At 45.7% G+C, this 13,950-nt stretch overlaps 1 protein-coding gene across 1 annotated transcript in view; it reads right to left on the bottom strand.

Annotated features, from left to right (window-relative positions):
- The window catches only part of SHE (Src homology 2 domain containing E), a 22,046-nt gene extending 9,114 nt beyond the window's left edge, over positions 1–12,932 (bottom strand). Inside the window, exons 1-2 of the mRNA XM_012658475.1 lie at positions 11,965–12,932; positions 9,634–9,760 (exon numbers count right to left, since the gene is read on the bottom strand). Of these exons, the coding sequence (XP_012513929.1) occupies positions 9,634–9,760; positions 11,965–12,570 (733 nt within the window). The 5' untranslated portion in view covers positions 12,571–12,932. The remainder of the gene's footprint in view (positions 1–9,633; positions 9,761–11,964) is intronic.
- Between the last annotated feature and the right edge of the window lie 1,018 nt (positions 12,933–13,950).

Raw genomic sequence — 13,950 nt, 5'->3', positions numbered from 1 at the left:
AATACACCCAACCTACTGAACAAACAATGTAGCTAAGCCTAGCCTACCTTAAACATACTCGGAACACTTACATTAGTCTGTAGTTGGGCAAAATCATCTAACACAAAGCCTATCTTACAATAAAGTGTTGAATATCTCATGTAATTAATTGAGTACTCTATTGAAAGTGAAAAATAGAATGGTTGTATGGATACGTGAAGGATGGTTTCTACTGAATGCAAATCGCTTTTGCACCATTGTAAAGTCCAAAAATTGTAAGTCAAATCATTGTAAGTTAGAGACTGTGCATTCAAAGCATTGTTCCATATGCACTGAGGGAAGATACGTGCATTAGTCAGAATCCTTGACTTCTAGGCAGTTTTAATATAGCAGGGAAGCCATAAACATTCACAAACAATATGTATCAGGCTAACAATTGCAGGATAGATCAAAGTAAAAGAGGTGTTATAGGGAAAAACAATAATCACTCAACAGTGGATGATTATAGATGGCTTACTATGTGTTAAACACTATTCTAAGCGTGTTGTAATTTTCACAACCACTCTATGAGATGGCTACTGTTATTTCCCCGTTATTACAGAGGAGAAAACTTAAGCACAAAGAGTTTAAGGAAATTGTCCAAACCAGTAAGTGGCAAAGCCTGGATGGAAAAGCAGGAAGTGGGGCTCGAGAAGCCATATTCTTTGCCAGTGCACTTGGACTGACTCCAAGTGGAAGAGAAATGGAAGATGAGTTGACTTTGATAGAGAAGGTCATTTCCGGTGGAGGAAGCTGTCCGAGTAAAGATATGGAGGCGGGAACTATAAAGGGATCGTTCCCATAAGGGGGAGTTGAGAGATAAATTTAAAGGACAGAAGGCCAGAGAGGAGAGAGGTAGTGGGAGAAGAAGCTGGAAAAGTAGACAAGCCAGGCAGAAGAGTGTAGAAGTTTTAAAAGCAAGGACAAAATGTTTAGATTGTTCTGTATGTATGTCATGCAGAACCATTACGAGTTTTTTAACAGGGAATAAAAATTATATTTGTGCTTCACTGGAACATAACTCTAACCACAGTGTACAGGATGGAGTAAGTCAGAAAGGTATGGTCTGAACTGAGGGATAAAAACAGACAGATAAAACCTGATGCAAACTAAGCAGCCACCAGCCAGCCAGCCACAGTGGGAAGGAACCAGCAGTATCTGGCAGCTGACCAGCCTGGGGTCAAGGGGCCTTGCCAGCTAGAGTTAGAGATGATTAGAGCCTGGACAACTAGAACTGGTGCTATAGACCAACAGAACCAAAGTGTTGTGGCTCTTCTAAGCGCCCATCAGGAAGCCTTCAATCCGTCCTCCACCTGGTCTTAGTCAAGGTGGACCTTTCTAAACATGGACATCTCATCACTTAACACCTCATAAGCTCTCGACTGTTTACTGAGCAAGCACAAACTGCTCAGTATGGCACGAGAGGCTTTCTATGGCCAGATCACCGTCTCCGCCTCTAATTTCTTCTCTCGGCACCACCCTGTCCCTGTTCCACCATAATCCAGCTCTTTGCTCTAACCCAATGAACTTCTGAAGTTCCCTGCACACCACACTGTCTTACCCTCACAGTGTCCTGGGGATCTTCCAATCCTGTGAGAACTCACTCAGCCTCTCCTCCCTCAGGAGAAGACTTTCCGCCCACTTTCTCCTCTGACGCCTCACAGAGCTGACCAGGTGCTATGGCTGTGCCAACCCACTCTCACCTTGCACTTCTTCCATTGTGTGGATTTATTTGTTGATGTGTGCCTGTATTTCCAGTTTGGTGGAGACAGCCAAGGCAGAGACCACCATGTCTTGTTTATCGTTGCAGGATACACAGTTGTGCTAACAATTGGGTGTGTCAGGTTTCAGTCTGAAATGTTGGTTCTTATCAAGCTCATGGCCGAAGAATGCCCAGATGCACCAAAGTAAGGCAAGCACAAAAATGAGGTTTATTGAGGAGAGAAAGATAGCATTATAGAGTAAGAGCAAGATATAGGTTTACAGAGCATGATAACATACGCCACATATGACGACTGGACCCACTGTCAGAGCAAAGGGAGAACAAAAGGAAGGGCAAAAAGGAAAGGGTTTGGTTATAGTCTGCATCTTGTTTTACAGCGCTCAGATTGGGACCTCCCTGTGGCTCAGACGTCACCATGGAACCACTTTGATTGGACAGTGGGGAGTTGCATGACCTGAGTCTTACTAGGCATGTGACTTCTAGGCCAATTCCTGGACTCTATGGTATCTATGCTGCTTGGCCCATGGGCTAGAGAGTCCTCTGCATTCTTTTGCAGCTGGTGCACTAACTTCTGGTTGGCAGATTCATAGCGTATTTCCTCCTTCCCCAGATATGGCAGTCTCTTGGGAGAGGATTAGGGTGGGGCAGGACCAAGAAGGGGGTCTGGGGCCCACCCTTGTCCTTCCTCCCAGGTGGGGCAATAGCACCCACTTTCGTCCCTAGGAGACTTGGAATCCCTCGATATCTACCTAACGGATGGATGGGAGGGGAAAGGATGGGGACGGAGTTCTAGAACTTCTCCAGCAGGTGACAACATGGGTCTGGAGGTGCATGTCAAGGAGCTACTCACAAACAGATCGTTGTGAGTACCGTGAGAATGAAAGCAACCACAAGAGAAAAGGAGGTGGGCTGAAAAGGAAAGAACCTGGGACTCCTTCAGGTAAGGGTGGCTGGAAGAAGAGGTGCCGGCCAAGAAGGGTGAGAAGGAATGGCCGAGCGAGCAGGAAGAGGCTCAGGAGACGTAGTGCTGTGGACATGAAGAATGGAAAGGCTTTCTATTTGCAACTTAAAAACGGGCACGGTGACACTCTATGGAAAAGAAACATCGATTGACTCAATAAGACTTCTATAACATGGAAAGTACAACGAATGAGAAAAAAGTTATTAAAATCAGGGCACTAAATTCAAAAGGGCGAAACTTGAGTAAAGGGTGAGGTTACAGTTCTGCGGGATAGGAGCCCTGTCAGCATCTGTCTCTGATTCTCTGCAGTAATTGCTCACTGAGATGACCCTGGGGAAGTGTAACACCTACTGCTGCTGGGGTCCATCAGAGGTTCTGATTTAATTGGTCTGGGATACAGTTTGGGAGTCAGATTGTAAAAATTGCCCAGGTGATCCTAATGGCAGCTAAGCCTGAGAACCACTTCCACATGTCCTGGGAGCCCACAATCCCCATCCCAGTTCCTCCTGCTCATCAGCACTGATCTCTGGTTGCTAGCCCCCTCCAGGAGAAGGGTACCACCTGTGTCGAAAACCCTCGTGTCAGAACGTGAGAGCTGGAAGAATAGCCTCCAGCCCCCAAGCCGGGCCAGGCCCGAGGTTGTCTGAGGTCAGAGCTGCATCTCCTGTACAAGGCTCTTGAGTCTCAATCCTAACAGCTTTTTCTCTTCATTGCCTATTCTAGATGGAGCTATGGAAAACAAGAAACAAAAACATACTCTGTTCTTGGTTTAATTAAGATAAGGCTGGAATTTTTATAAAAGGACTTTTCTAAAGAACTAAGACAAAGGAAGCAGAAAACACAAAGGAATTCAAAGGATGAATTTAGAATTTTTAGGTTTCTAATCAAAGCTTAAGTTTACCCTTGGTGTAGACCATCTGGCACAGATTGGGGAAACCCTTCCCCAAGTCCTCGGCTGCAATTCTGCCCCAGCTGGACTAAAAGGAGAGTTAATTCCAACCTTAAGATAGTAATCCTGTTAACGAGGACATTTCAATAAGTGTGTATTAAAATGATATACAGTGATTAGAATCTGGAGTTAATACACGTGCGTTTGAGTTTTTACTTTAGCGATGAGGTCCTAGCATTCCTTCTATTTTAGACAGTCTGTGCACACTTCAGAGTTCTGGGAGAGACCTTGGAAAGCATACAACCGAGAATATGCCTTCCTTGCATGGTCCTGGGATGGGGCAAAAACTGCAAAGTATTATCATCTTTTGAAAGAAATGTTTAATTAGGGGAAAAAAAGGGCTTGACAGCGCCCTCCCTTCAAGGGGAGTAACCTTCCAGTCCATTCCAACACCTGGCTGCCCCCAACCTGAGGCGCCATAGAAACAGAAACAATCGCAGGGCTGCAAGCCGACCCTTCCTGCAGGGAGAATAGCCCCTGACGTGCAGAGCGGGCTCCAAGAGGAAACGAGCCTGAGAAGGAGGAAATGGCAAGAGGAAGCTACACCCTGGCTGCCGATAGAGGCCATTTACCACGGCAGACAACAGAATGCGCTGGACGGGCGGCAGATAAACACTCATTTGCAGCCCGGGCTGAAACTGAGGGCTGACCTGCACCAATTAAAACGTGCAGCTGGCTAGTGCGAAACATAATAGGGGCCGAAAATTTTCCCTTCTCAATCCCCAACTCGCTGCATGTAATTACGCCGTTCACATTTAAAAACACAGCAGAAGACTTAGACTTCCTCTTAGTAAATTAATTGTAGTTAGCAATTAATATTGCTCTGTATTGTCTGGAATTCTCTTTGAAAAGGAATTCTCTCTGGAGTGTCTAAATAATGGCTGTATTTACTGGGTGTGCATGTACTGGGTGTGTTATACCCAGCATCTCACTCACACCCCATAAGGCAGTGACAGACGTGTTATCCCATTTTCACAGGTAAATAAACTGAGGCCACAGTCATGCAATAGTTAATGGAGGAGCCATTTATTACTGACTTGAACCTAAGCTTTATGGTCAAAGATTTCAGGTAAAATGTTAATTTCTAATGTACCTTCTCTCCTAGTCCATTTCATGTTTCCAAAACATTAAACTTAGAGCCTCACAAAGCTCTATTTTCCTCTTGAATTCAGAAACAAGGCTGTTACAAGCACAGAAAGACAAATATCACATGTTCTCACTCAGATGTGGAAGCTAAAAAAATGGATCTCATGAAGATAGAGGGTAGACTAGTGGTTATTAGAGGTTGGGTAGGGTAGGGGGGAGGGAGGATGAAGAGAAGGTGGTTAATGGGTACAAATATATGGTTTGGTAGAAGAAAGAAGACCTAGTGTTAGATCAGTAGGGTGACTATAGTTTGCGATAATCTATTGTACATTTCTAAATAGCTAGAAGAATTGGAATGGTTCTAGCATAAAGAAAAGACAAATATTTAAGGTGATAGATATCCCAAGTATACTGATTTGATCTTCACAAATTATATGAATGTATTAAATTATCATATGTACCCTCCTCACCATGCACTACCACTAAAGATAATTTTAAGCTCTACTGTGTAAATAATCAAGTACAATGATTATTCTACCAAGATAGCATATATCAGAAATCAATCCATCGGGTCCTTTGGATAGAGGTTAATAAATGGATATTCAAATTAGCTTTAAACTAAATAAAGTAATAAAAAATGAAATAATGAAAAAAGAAATGGGGTGTTTAGACAACTTTTCTACTTACATCTTTTATCACTGCTCAAGCTTTTGATTTAAAAATTACTTTAATATATTCTTATTGAATCAATCTAAATATCTGAACAAAAGCAGGTATAGTTCAGAAACCCTGAAATTTAAGAAGGAAAGCAAAAAATTAAATAAATCAAAAGCAGTCTTCATTTGTTTTTTTTTCCATTAATAGATTTTTTTAATGGAGACCTGAACAATGAAGTTCCCCTTTAGATATGACTATTTAAACAAACCAACAAAACCATTTGGAGGCAAAAATAAAATTTTAAAAACAATCTTTGACCATGGCTCAATAGCTAAAACCAAAGCTTGCTGAATGACCTGGTATCTCCACTTTTCATTTGTGTAATCTGGACAACTTATTCAATCTTTCTGAACCTAGGTTTCCTCAACTGGATAACAGAAACCCACTTTACGGGGTTGTTGGATTTAGGGAGGAAGTTTGGCAAGTTTGGCACCTATAAGACTTCAACTTATGGCTGTATGATACCAACTGTGAGAAGAATTCTCATGTCAACTTACAGCTATCTCGGGGGACTTCTAATGACCCACCCAACGCTAAAGTTTCAGTTTGGTGGCTAAAACTCACATTGCTAAATTATTATTTTTTTGTAATAATGCTAAATTATGTAGAATATTTCTGCTATTTAGCTAAAATGTTCCTGCTAATTTAGCAGAAAACCAACAGAGGTTTACGCTAATATTGCCTTGTATTCATAGTCATATCTTTTTATAAATAATCCTTTGGATAAATCTAAGTGATAATATATTAATAAATTCTTAACTTTAAAAGTTAAGAGCAAATTTTTGGGGCATCCAGGGAGCCTGTGTCCCACAGTTATTTGGCCATAGGAAAGCCATGAACTCTTAGCTTTCCTTTCTTCCTCTGTTCCTGATGAAGATGTTGATTCTTTTTCTCTATTTCATGGCATTTATCACACTTTCAATAACTTATCTTCTTTATTGGTGTTAGGTCTGTTTCCCCCTTAGGTTGTGAGGTCCAAAGGCAGGAATCATGTGGATCTGCTTCCTGCATGTCCAGAGGCCAGCACAGGGCCTACCTAGTACATAGCAAAGAAACACCTAAGAAGTATTTGTTGGATGTTACAAAGTAACACCATGGACGGTATTCTATATGCCCAAGATATTGTTAAAACTAGGCATGTTATTTCCATTTCACAGGTAGAAAATAGGCAATATAGAAAATGGCAACACAGATTTAACTGATCCACAGTTAATTCATGTTCATTAGCACCCTCTCCATCTCCTACTGAAACAAACTGAAAAAAATCCCTAACGTTTCTCAAGAAATATGGGAAATTTCTGAACTTCGGCTTGACAATCAAGCACATGAGCAAACTGAATAAAAAAGTAAAAGGTTCAAAAAACAAAAAAGAAAAACCCAAGCAGCAAATCTTTTATTTCTAGCTTCCGATAAACTCACTTCCTGTTATTCTGTCCAGCTGTGTAACCTATGGGTAGAATAAGAAGAATATTCTTCTACGTTGATTGAGAAGGTGCTTTGTGATATTTGTTTTATTTATTTTATATTTTACAGAGACAGGGTCTTGCTTGTTGCCCAGGCTGGAGTGCAGTGGCATGATCACAGCTTACTGCAGCCTTGAACTGCTGGCCTCAAGCAATCCTCCCACCTCAGCCACTCGAGTAGGCAGGACTACAGGCGTCAATCACCACATCTGGCTAACTTTTTTTGTTTTTGAGACAGAGTCTCACTGTGTTGCCCGGGCTAGAGTGCCGTGGCGTCATCCTAGCTCACAGCAACCTCAAACTCCTGGGCTCAAGCGATCCCGCCTCAGCCTCCCGAGTAGCTGGGACTACAGGCATGCGCCACCATGCCCGGCTAATTTTTTCTATGTATTTTTAGTTGTCCAATTAATTTCTTTCTATTTTTTTAGTAGAGACGGGGTCTCGCTCTTGCTCAGGCTGGTTTCGAACTCCTGAGCTCAAACAATCCACTCGCCTTGGCCTCCCAGAGAGCTAGGATTACAGGCGTGAGCCACCACGCCTGGCCTGGCTAACTTTTTTTATTATTTGTAGAGATAGAGTCTCACTATGTTGCTCAGGCTGGTCTTGAACTCCTGGCCTCAGCGATCCTCCTGCCTTGGCTTCCCAAAGAGCTGGGATTATAGGCATGAACCACTGCACCTAGCCTATCATATATATTGTAAATGAAGAAACTTTAAAATCCACTAACATACTTTTTTTTAAGTTAAGAGCAAAGTGTACTTAGAACACCAATTTAAAAAGTTAATAATTTAGATTTTAATAAATTCAAATGTATTCACCAACTCAATATATTAATTTTATATTCCTAAAGGAATTTATTTGCATAAACTGTTTAAAACAGAGCCTGGAACTTAATAAAACACTCACATTTGATAATGCTAGCTATTATTATTACATTTATTGCATGTTGGACAATTCTGACTTTTGAATACAACGTTCTTGGTGAGTCTGAGTGGAGAGATGCCCTACTTACGGGTGAAGTTTACAGTGCGTTTGCACACATCATTGCAAGTGTGTCCCGACAGCCACATGGTGGTGGGCAGGCCACTTGACCCAGAGTGGGAGATCTGGGTGCTAATTCCTGCTCTGGCTCTTAAAAAGTCTTGTGAGCACAGGCAAGTCCGAATCCCTTTGATCTTGTTTTTTTTTTTTTTTTTTACCCAATTGCAAGAGGAATAGCATTGCAGTCCCCTAGCTTCCAGAACTCTTGAGGGAATTATGAGAAAAAATAAAAAAGCTATATTCATGTTTAAAAAGCAGAGCACTTTCCCTGTTATCAGTCTGGTTCCTCAAATCAACAGCTGGTACAGTATAAACTACCTATTTCAGCTAAAGAGAAATGTCAGAATAAACCCAAAGGATGAAGAAAGGTGAATCAAGATTAAGCATTCACTTTTTTTAAAAAAAAGAAAATCCTTTTCCTTAATTTTATGTAAAAGTAAATCCATTTCCCTATTCCTTTTAAGCCTCTGATATTTTCTAAAATTCTGACTAAGTTCATTTTCACTTCCTTTCATTCACAGATTTCATTAGGGGTCACAGTCCAATGACCGTCAGGGTCACAGCCTGGCCAGGGTACACCCTCCCCAAATGGGACACCTTATCTCTGTAAGCAGAGAAGCAGGAAACAGAGCCGAGCTTTCCTGTTGCAGCTCCATTTTCATTCTGAAGTCTGCCTTGGCCCTTCCAGGGCGCTGCCGCTACCCTCTGCCCAACTCTTTTGAGACTACACTTACATAAGAACCTCGGCTTGACAGCCTTTCAATCTGTCTTAAACACAGGAGACAAAGTCTTTAACGTGTGACCAATTACTCTTTTCCCAGGCATGAAACCCACAACATTCAAACAAGGGTCTCCTGAGTCAGCACTCAGAAACTACGTTTTTCATTATGGATGGAAGAATGTTTAAGGAAAATTAAGTGAACAAATAATTTACTTTAAAATTTATAAATACATTTAAATAACTGGTTTACATTATTTTTATGTAAGTATCATTTACATCAACTTAAGAGAACTATGAATAAATGGGAAAAGTTTGACACCAAAAATAACAGAGTGATTGCTTAACTCACAAATTGGAATCGTTGTGACTTGAAAAGTTACGAGATTAGTCAAGTTTGGTTTAAGGTGGTTTGCCTTAAATGGCTTGTTTTATGGCAGTGCTGTTAATTATTCTTTAGTAATTAAATTTTTTCCTCCAATGCTGTAGAACTTGTTGAGAAAATCCTCTACTACAATACAGAGAATCACATCATGTTTGCATCTCTTAACAACTTCAGATTCCTTAAGTATGTTATTTGTCTCTTGGTAAAGATTTATGATTCCCATTATGGATGTCAAAGCTTCTGAAAGTGGCCCAGAAATATATATAAACAATCTTAAAACTCAAGTTCACATTCTGAGTAGATCTACAAATCCACAAATGTCATCTTTCAAAGAACCAGAAAAACCTTAGAGATCCCTGCAAATTCTAAAACTCTGAAGGATACTAAACCATAAAGGAAGTTAGCTAGATAGTTTGACATTAGTTTTGGGTCTAATTTCTGTTTCTTCCAGTCAGCAGGATCTGGTTAAATTGCTTTATCCTTCTTCCCCGAATACATACCAGTTACTATTTTACAAAGCTCCAACTGAGTGTGAAACTTCAGTCCCTATTAAGCAGAATCTGCTTACAAACCTGTTATCATTTGCTGTGCATCATAGGGTTCCATGTAACCATCGTTCTCTCCTACTCTCTCTGCATCTCTTTGACCCTTTGTCCGTTTGGCATCATATGGGTCAGCATAGTCTTCTAAAATGATGACCTGTAAAAGAACAAGGACAGTTGCTAAGGATTACCACATACCAAAATGGTGATGGTATCAAAATGGCTACTGAAATTGCCTACAGATCCAAACAGAGGTTAAAATCTCTAACCAGTTCCTGATAGCTTTTGCACTTGATGATGTATCCCAGTTGGACAAACATCTGATATTTTTTTGGTAGTGTAATTGATTTGCAACAATTCATCTAATCTCTTTTACTTATCCGCAAAGCTCTTTTTACCTCCCTTTCTCTCCATAAGCAATAAAGCATCTGCTGAGTTAGAGGGTAGCAGAAACGGGTGGTGGGGAGTGGAGGGTGTCTGGCGCTTTACAGCACAGAGATGAATTGGTCTACCACATACCCCATGCTTTGGGTTTTTTTAAACTCCATCAGCTGACTCAGTCACGGGGAGTCAGTCAGTCCTCCACTGGCACTGGCTAGGTACCGGGTGTCATGCAAGCAAGCCAGCAAGCCATGCTTCCTGTCCTCAAGGAATTTCTAACAGCTCTAAGAGACAGGCTTCATCAAGGAGAAATAGGTCAGTACCAAACAGTGCTGAGAGTTCTAAGTTCAACAATTCACAGGCAAACTGACTGTCACAGGCTATACATCAGATAGAGTTGTGATCAGAATTTGTGTCAGAAAGCATCTATCTTTCCAAAATTAGAAGGTGCATGGAGAGGTGGTGCGTGTGCAATATTTCTGTTCTGCAGGAGCTGAGTGACAACATCAGAGGGTAAGGAACCCGTCTCAGAGAGGAAGCTCTAGGCCTTACCCCACAGTGTGGTTACATTCTCCAAAGAGTTCACGGAAAAATACCACTGGAGCTAGCAGGAAGAATTCCTGCCAGATAAATGAGGGAGAAGTGAAGAAGAGGGAACGGCCTGGACGCGGGCCCTGAAATGGCCTAAGAAACCTCAGACACCCAGAAGTGACAACCACAAAAATAACCAACCTATGCAGAGGACTGTGATTACCATTCACTCACTCAATCAGTTTTTCTCGACTACCCAACACATGTACTGCAGTTGCAAGGTACAGCGAGGAACACAGACATGATACTCAGCCCTTGGCTTCAAGCTGCTTATGATCTAGTCGGGCAGGCCCCCGAGTGACGTGAGCTTTGTCCATCTTTACACGGCCCTTTGCTCTGTGTCTGGCACGGGGTAGGCACGCTGTAAACATTCGTGAAAAGAATGAATGCAGGAATGAACAGAAGTGCCCAATGCAGGCATGTGTGGTATGTGTCACAAGCTCCTGACTCCATTCGGGGAGGCAGCATGCTTGCAGCCCGGGGCCAGAGAGAATTAAAGTTCCCATGTGAGGAAGTGATTGCCTGGACTGGAGTCTAAAATCTCACCTCGAGCTTGTCTCTCTCTCCCTTTCACATAGGGAAGAAAAGAAAAACAACCAAATCGAACCAACTCATGGCTGTAAAAATGGAGAGGCCCTTGGACACGTTCACACTCCTTAACTTTTCCACATTGGACACCACCCAGAAAACCTCCAGTGTGTAAGCAGCAGGAAACACCTTCCTCTCTCCTCATCTGTAATTTCCTTAAGTGCATTTCCTTGTCGTATTCTGTATCCCCCACAGCCCTTAGTGGCCCATGCCCCTTACCCTATATGGCTGCTGTATAACAAATGCCCACAGAATGAATGAAAGGGCAGTAATCTTGGAGTGTTGCTGAAGCTCTGAGAAGCCCTTTACTAGGTGGAACTGTAGAGAATGATGGAACTTCCAAATCAGTGAAGAGGGCTGGCCCACCCACTTCCTGAAGCTTTGAAATCCATGCTTACGTGGTTTAGAGGTTACTATTCCTTAAGCTCAAGGATAAAAGTCATACAAAAGTCTAGCTTTGGAATTCCCCTGCATATAAAAATTAAAATAAACCACATCTATAGAGGGGTCAAGTTTAACAACGCAGTAATATCTCATTCAATTACTCTTCTAAACTGCTAACAAAATTAAATGGATAGTAAAGCTATCTGCAAAGCTCCCCAGCTCTAGAATAAGGATTTTTCAAGATAAAAAGTCTAATGACTGTAAATGGCCACGTAGGAGTCACCGAATGGTGGAGGGAGTAAGGACCCTAGGAAACATATCCTCACTCTCTTAGGTATAAAGAAGCCCGGGGAGTTTAGCAGGTTCGCTAAGCTCCCCTCCCACTGAGAGGTGGTCCAAGGGAGGTTGTATTCTTACCGTGTCTTGCTGCTTAATAATCTTGCCCTTGTCCAGCTCGGGGCCCAGGGAGGAAGGGGAAGAGGACGCGGAGGAAGAGCTGCTGCTGCTGCTACTGCTGCTGCTACTGCTGCTGGGGTAGCTGCTCTTCCCATTCTTCTCCTGAGTGTCCACCTTGATGAGCCTGTTGATGTAGGTGCTGCAGCCCGAGCTCTTGGTCGCACCCCGGTGGGGCTCCTCCTCGGTGGCCCGGGAGTTCTTGCGACCCTTGCCCGCGGCGGCCTGAATCAGACCCTGCAGGCTGTCCCGGGACAGCCGGCTGTCCTTGGGGGGACCGACGCCGGCCCTGCCGCTCCCCAGCTCGGCCGCCGAGTTCTTGCGGCCCTTGCCCGCGGTCTGCCCGGTGCCGCCGGCCTCCGAATTCTTGCGCAGTTTGCCGCCGCCCCCGCCCCCGGGCTTGGCCCGCTCGGACACGGTCTTCAGGTTCAGGGGGAACTCCTTGAACCACTTTGCCGCCATGAGGGGGCCCCGGCCGGTTTGCCTCAGGAGCGTCGTGGCCGCGGAGCAAGCGATCGAGGAGGCCCAGCCCAGACACGGAGAGGCACCAGGGGTCGGGGGCCACTGCATTCCCCGTGACTGGGGCGCTGGAGGCCGTGGCGAGGCCCCGTGACGGCTGCTCCGCGCGCCCCCGGCCGGCCGTCGCCCACGCCCGGCAGGGTGGTGCCCCTACGGTCCGGGGCGCCGAGCGGGCGGCCGCTGGCCTCCGCTCCGGACACGGACGGCGACAGGCACGACGCACCGGGGCCCCGCCCGGGCTCGTCTTCAGCGCCTACACAGGCCGAGGGCACTGCGGCTCTCCGGAGGCGGCGGGCGCCGGGGGCTTCCCCCTGCTTTTCCTCCCGTGGTGGGAGAGGCCAGGCCCACGGAAGCCCCCTGCAGCCCTGCCCACACTCCCAGGGACTAGCGGGGACGGAGCGGAGGCGGCGGGAGTGTCCCCGGCGCCGGCACAGACGGTGGCCGGACGGCGTGCAGCCCATCCCCTCCCCGCGCCCCTCCCCTCCGAGGCTGGCGCCTCCCAGCCCCGCCAATTCCAGCCCAGAGCGGGGGCGGCGGGGCGAGCGCCACTTGTGAGGAGGGTACGGGGTGCCTAGTCGGGAGAAGGTGGTATCGGCTGCACGTGCCGACCGGCCGCGCCCCTGGAGCATAGAGCCACCGCACTGCTGCACAAACAGCCCCATCTGCGTGGAGCCTTCAAACGCGCCCAGAAGTGTGCCACGTGCCGCTCGGGCCCGAAGGACGCCCTTCGGCTAGCGCAGGGCGGGGCACGCCTCGCTCATTCACTCCACTCCACTTGCAAACTTTACTTTGGGGGGTGCAGTAGGGGGACAGCGGTCACTTGCTCTCGCGCTCGTTCCGTTACTCTGCTGGGGCACCGCCACAGGGACCAGGCCCTGCCCGCGCGGCCCAAGCCGCGGCCGCCCGAGGATTGGTTGCGACGACCGCCCCGCCCCGCGCCCCGGGACTCGGGGGAGGTGGAGCGCAGAGGCACAAGGCGCGAAGGCTCTGCGCTGGCCGCGCTGTGGCCGGGCGGCTGGGAGAGGAGGTACAGGAGGTAGGCTTGCTGGTTCCAGTCCCCAGGCTGCAGGGTGCGGGGTGGCGGGGACAGGGGCGTTGGCAGGCACTAGTGGAAATTTCACCCCCCATGGAAAGGGTGGGAGGGCACGCTGTTAGCGCCAGGGCCCGTCGCTCGCACGCGCCAGGTGGGAGGGACAGCTCAGTCGGAATGCGTGCGGACGGGGAGCGCTTTGCGCAGAACCATGGGGCACTTAACGTTAAGAGACGCCTCTGCTATTCCCCCTCCCTTCGAAGTAGTTTAAGAACTTTTTGGTTTAAAAAACTAAGTTGAAACATGGTTTCTAAGACAAAAATCTTTTAGTTTGACGAACTAAATGTGCTGCCAGGGCTCACGCAACACGTTCTAAACCCTCACATACAAGCCTTGGAAAC

The sequence above is a fragment of the Propithecus coquereli genome, unplaced genomic scaffold (assembly GCF_000956105.1).
Source record: "Propithecus coquereli isolate 6110/MARCELLA unplaced genomic scaffold, Pcoq_1.0 Scaffold59, whole genome shotgun sequence".
In the NCBI taxonomy this organism is placed as follows: Eukaryota; Metazoa; Chordata; class Mammalia; order Primates; family Indriidae; genus Propithecus; species Propithecus coquereli.
The sequence above is the reverse complement of the archived record's forward strand: the minus strand, read 5'-3'. Positions and strand labels throughout refer to the sequence as shown.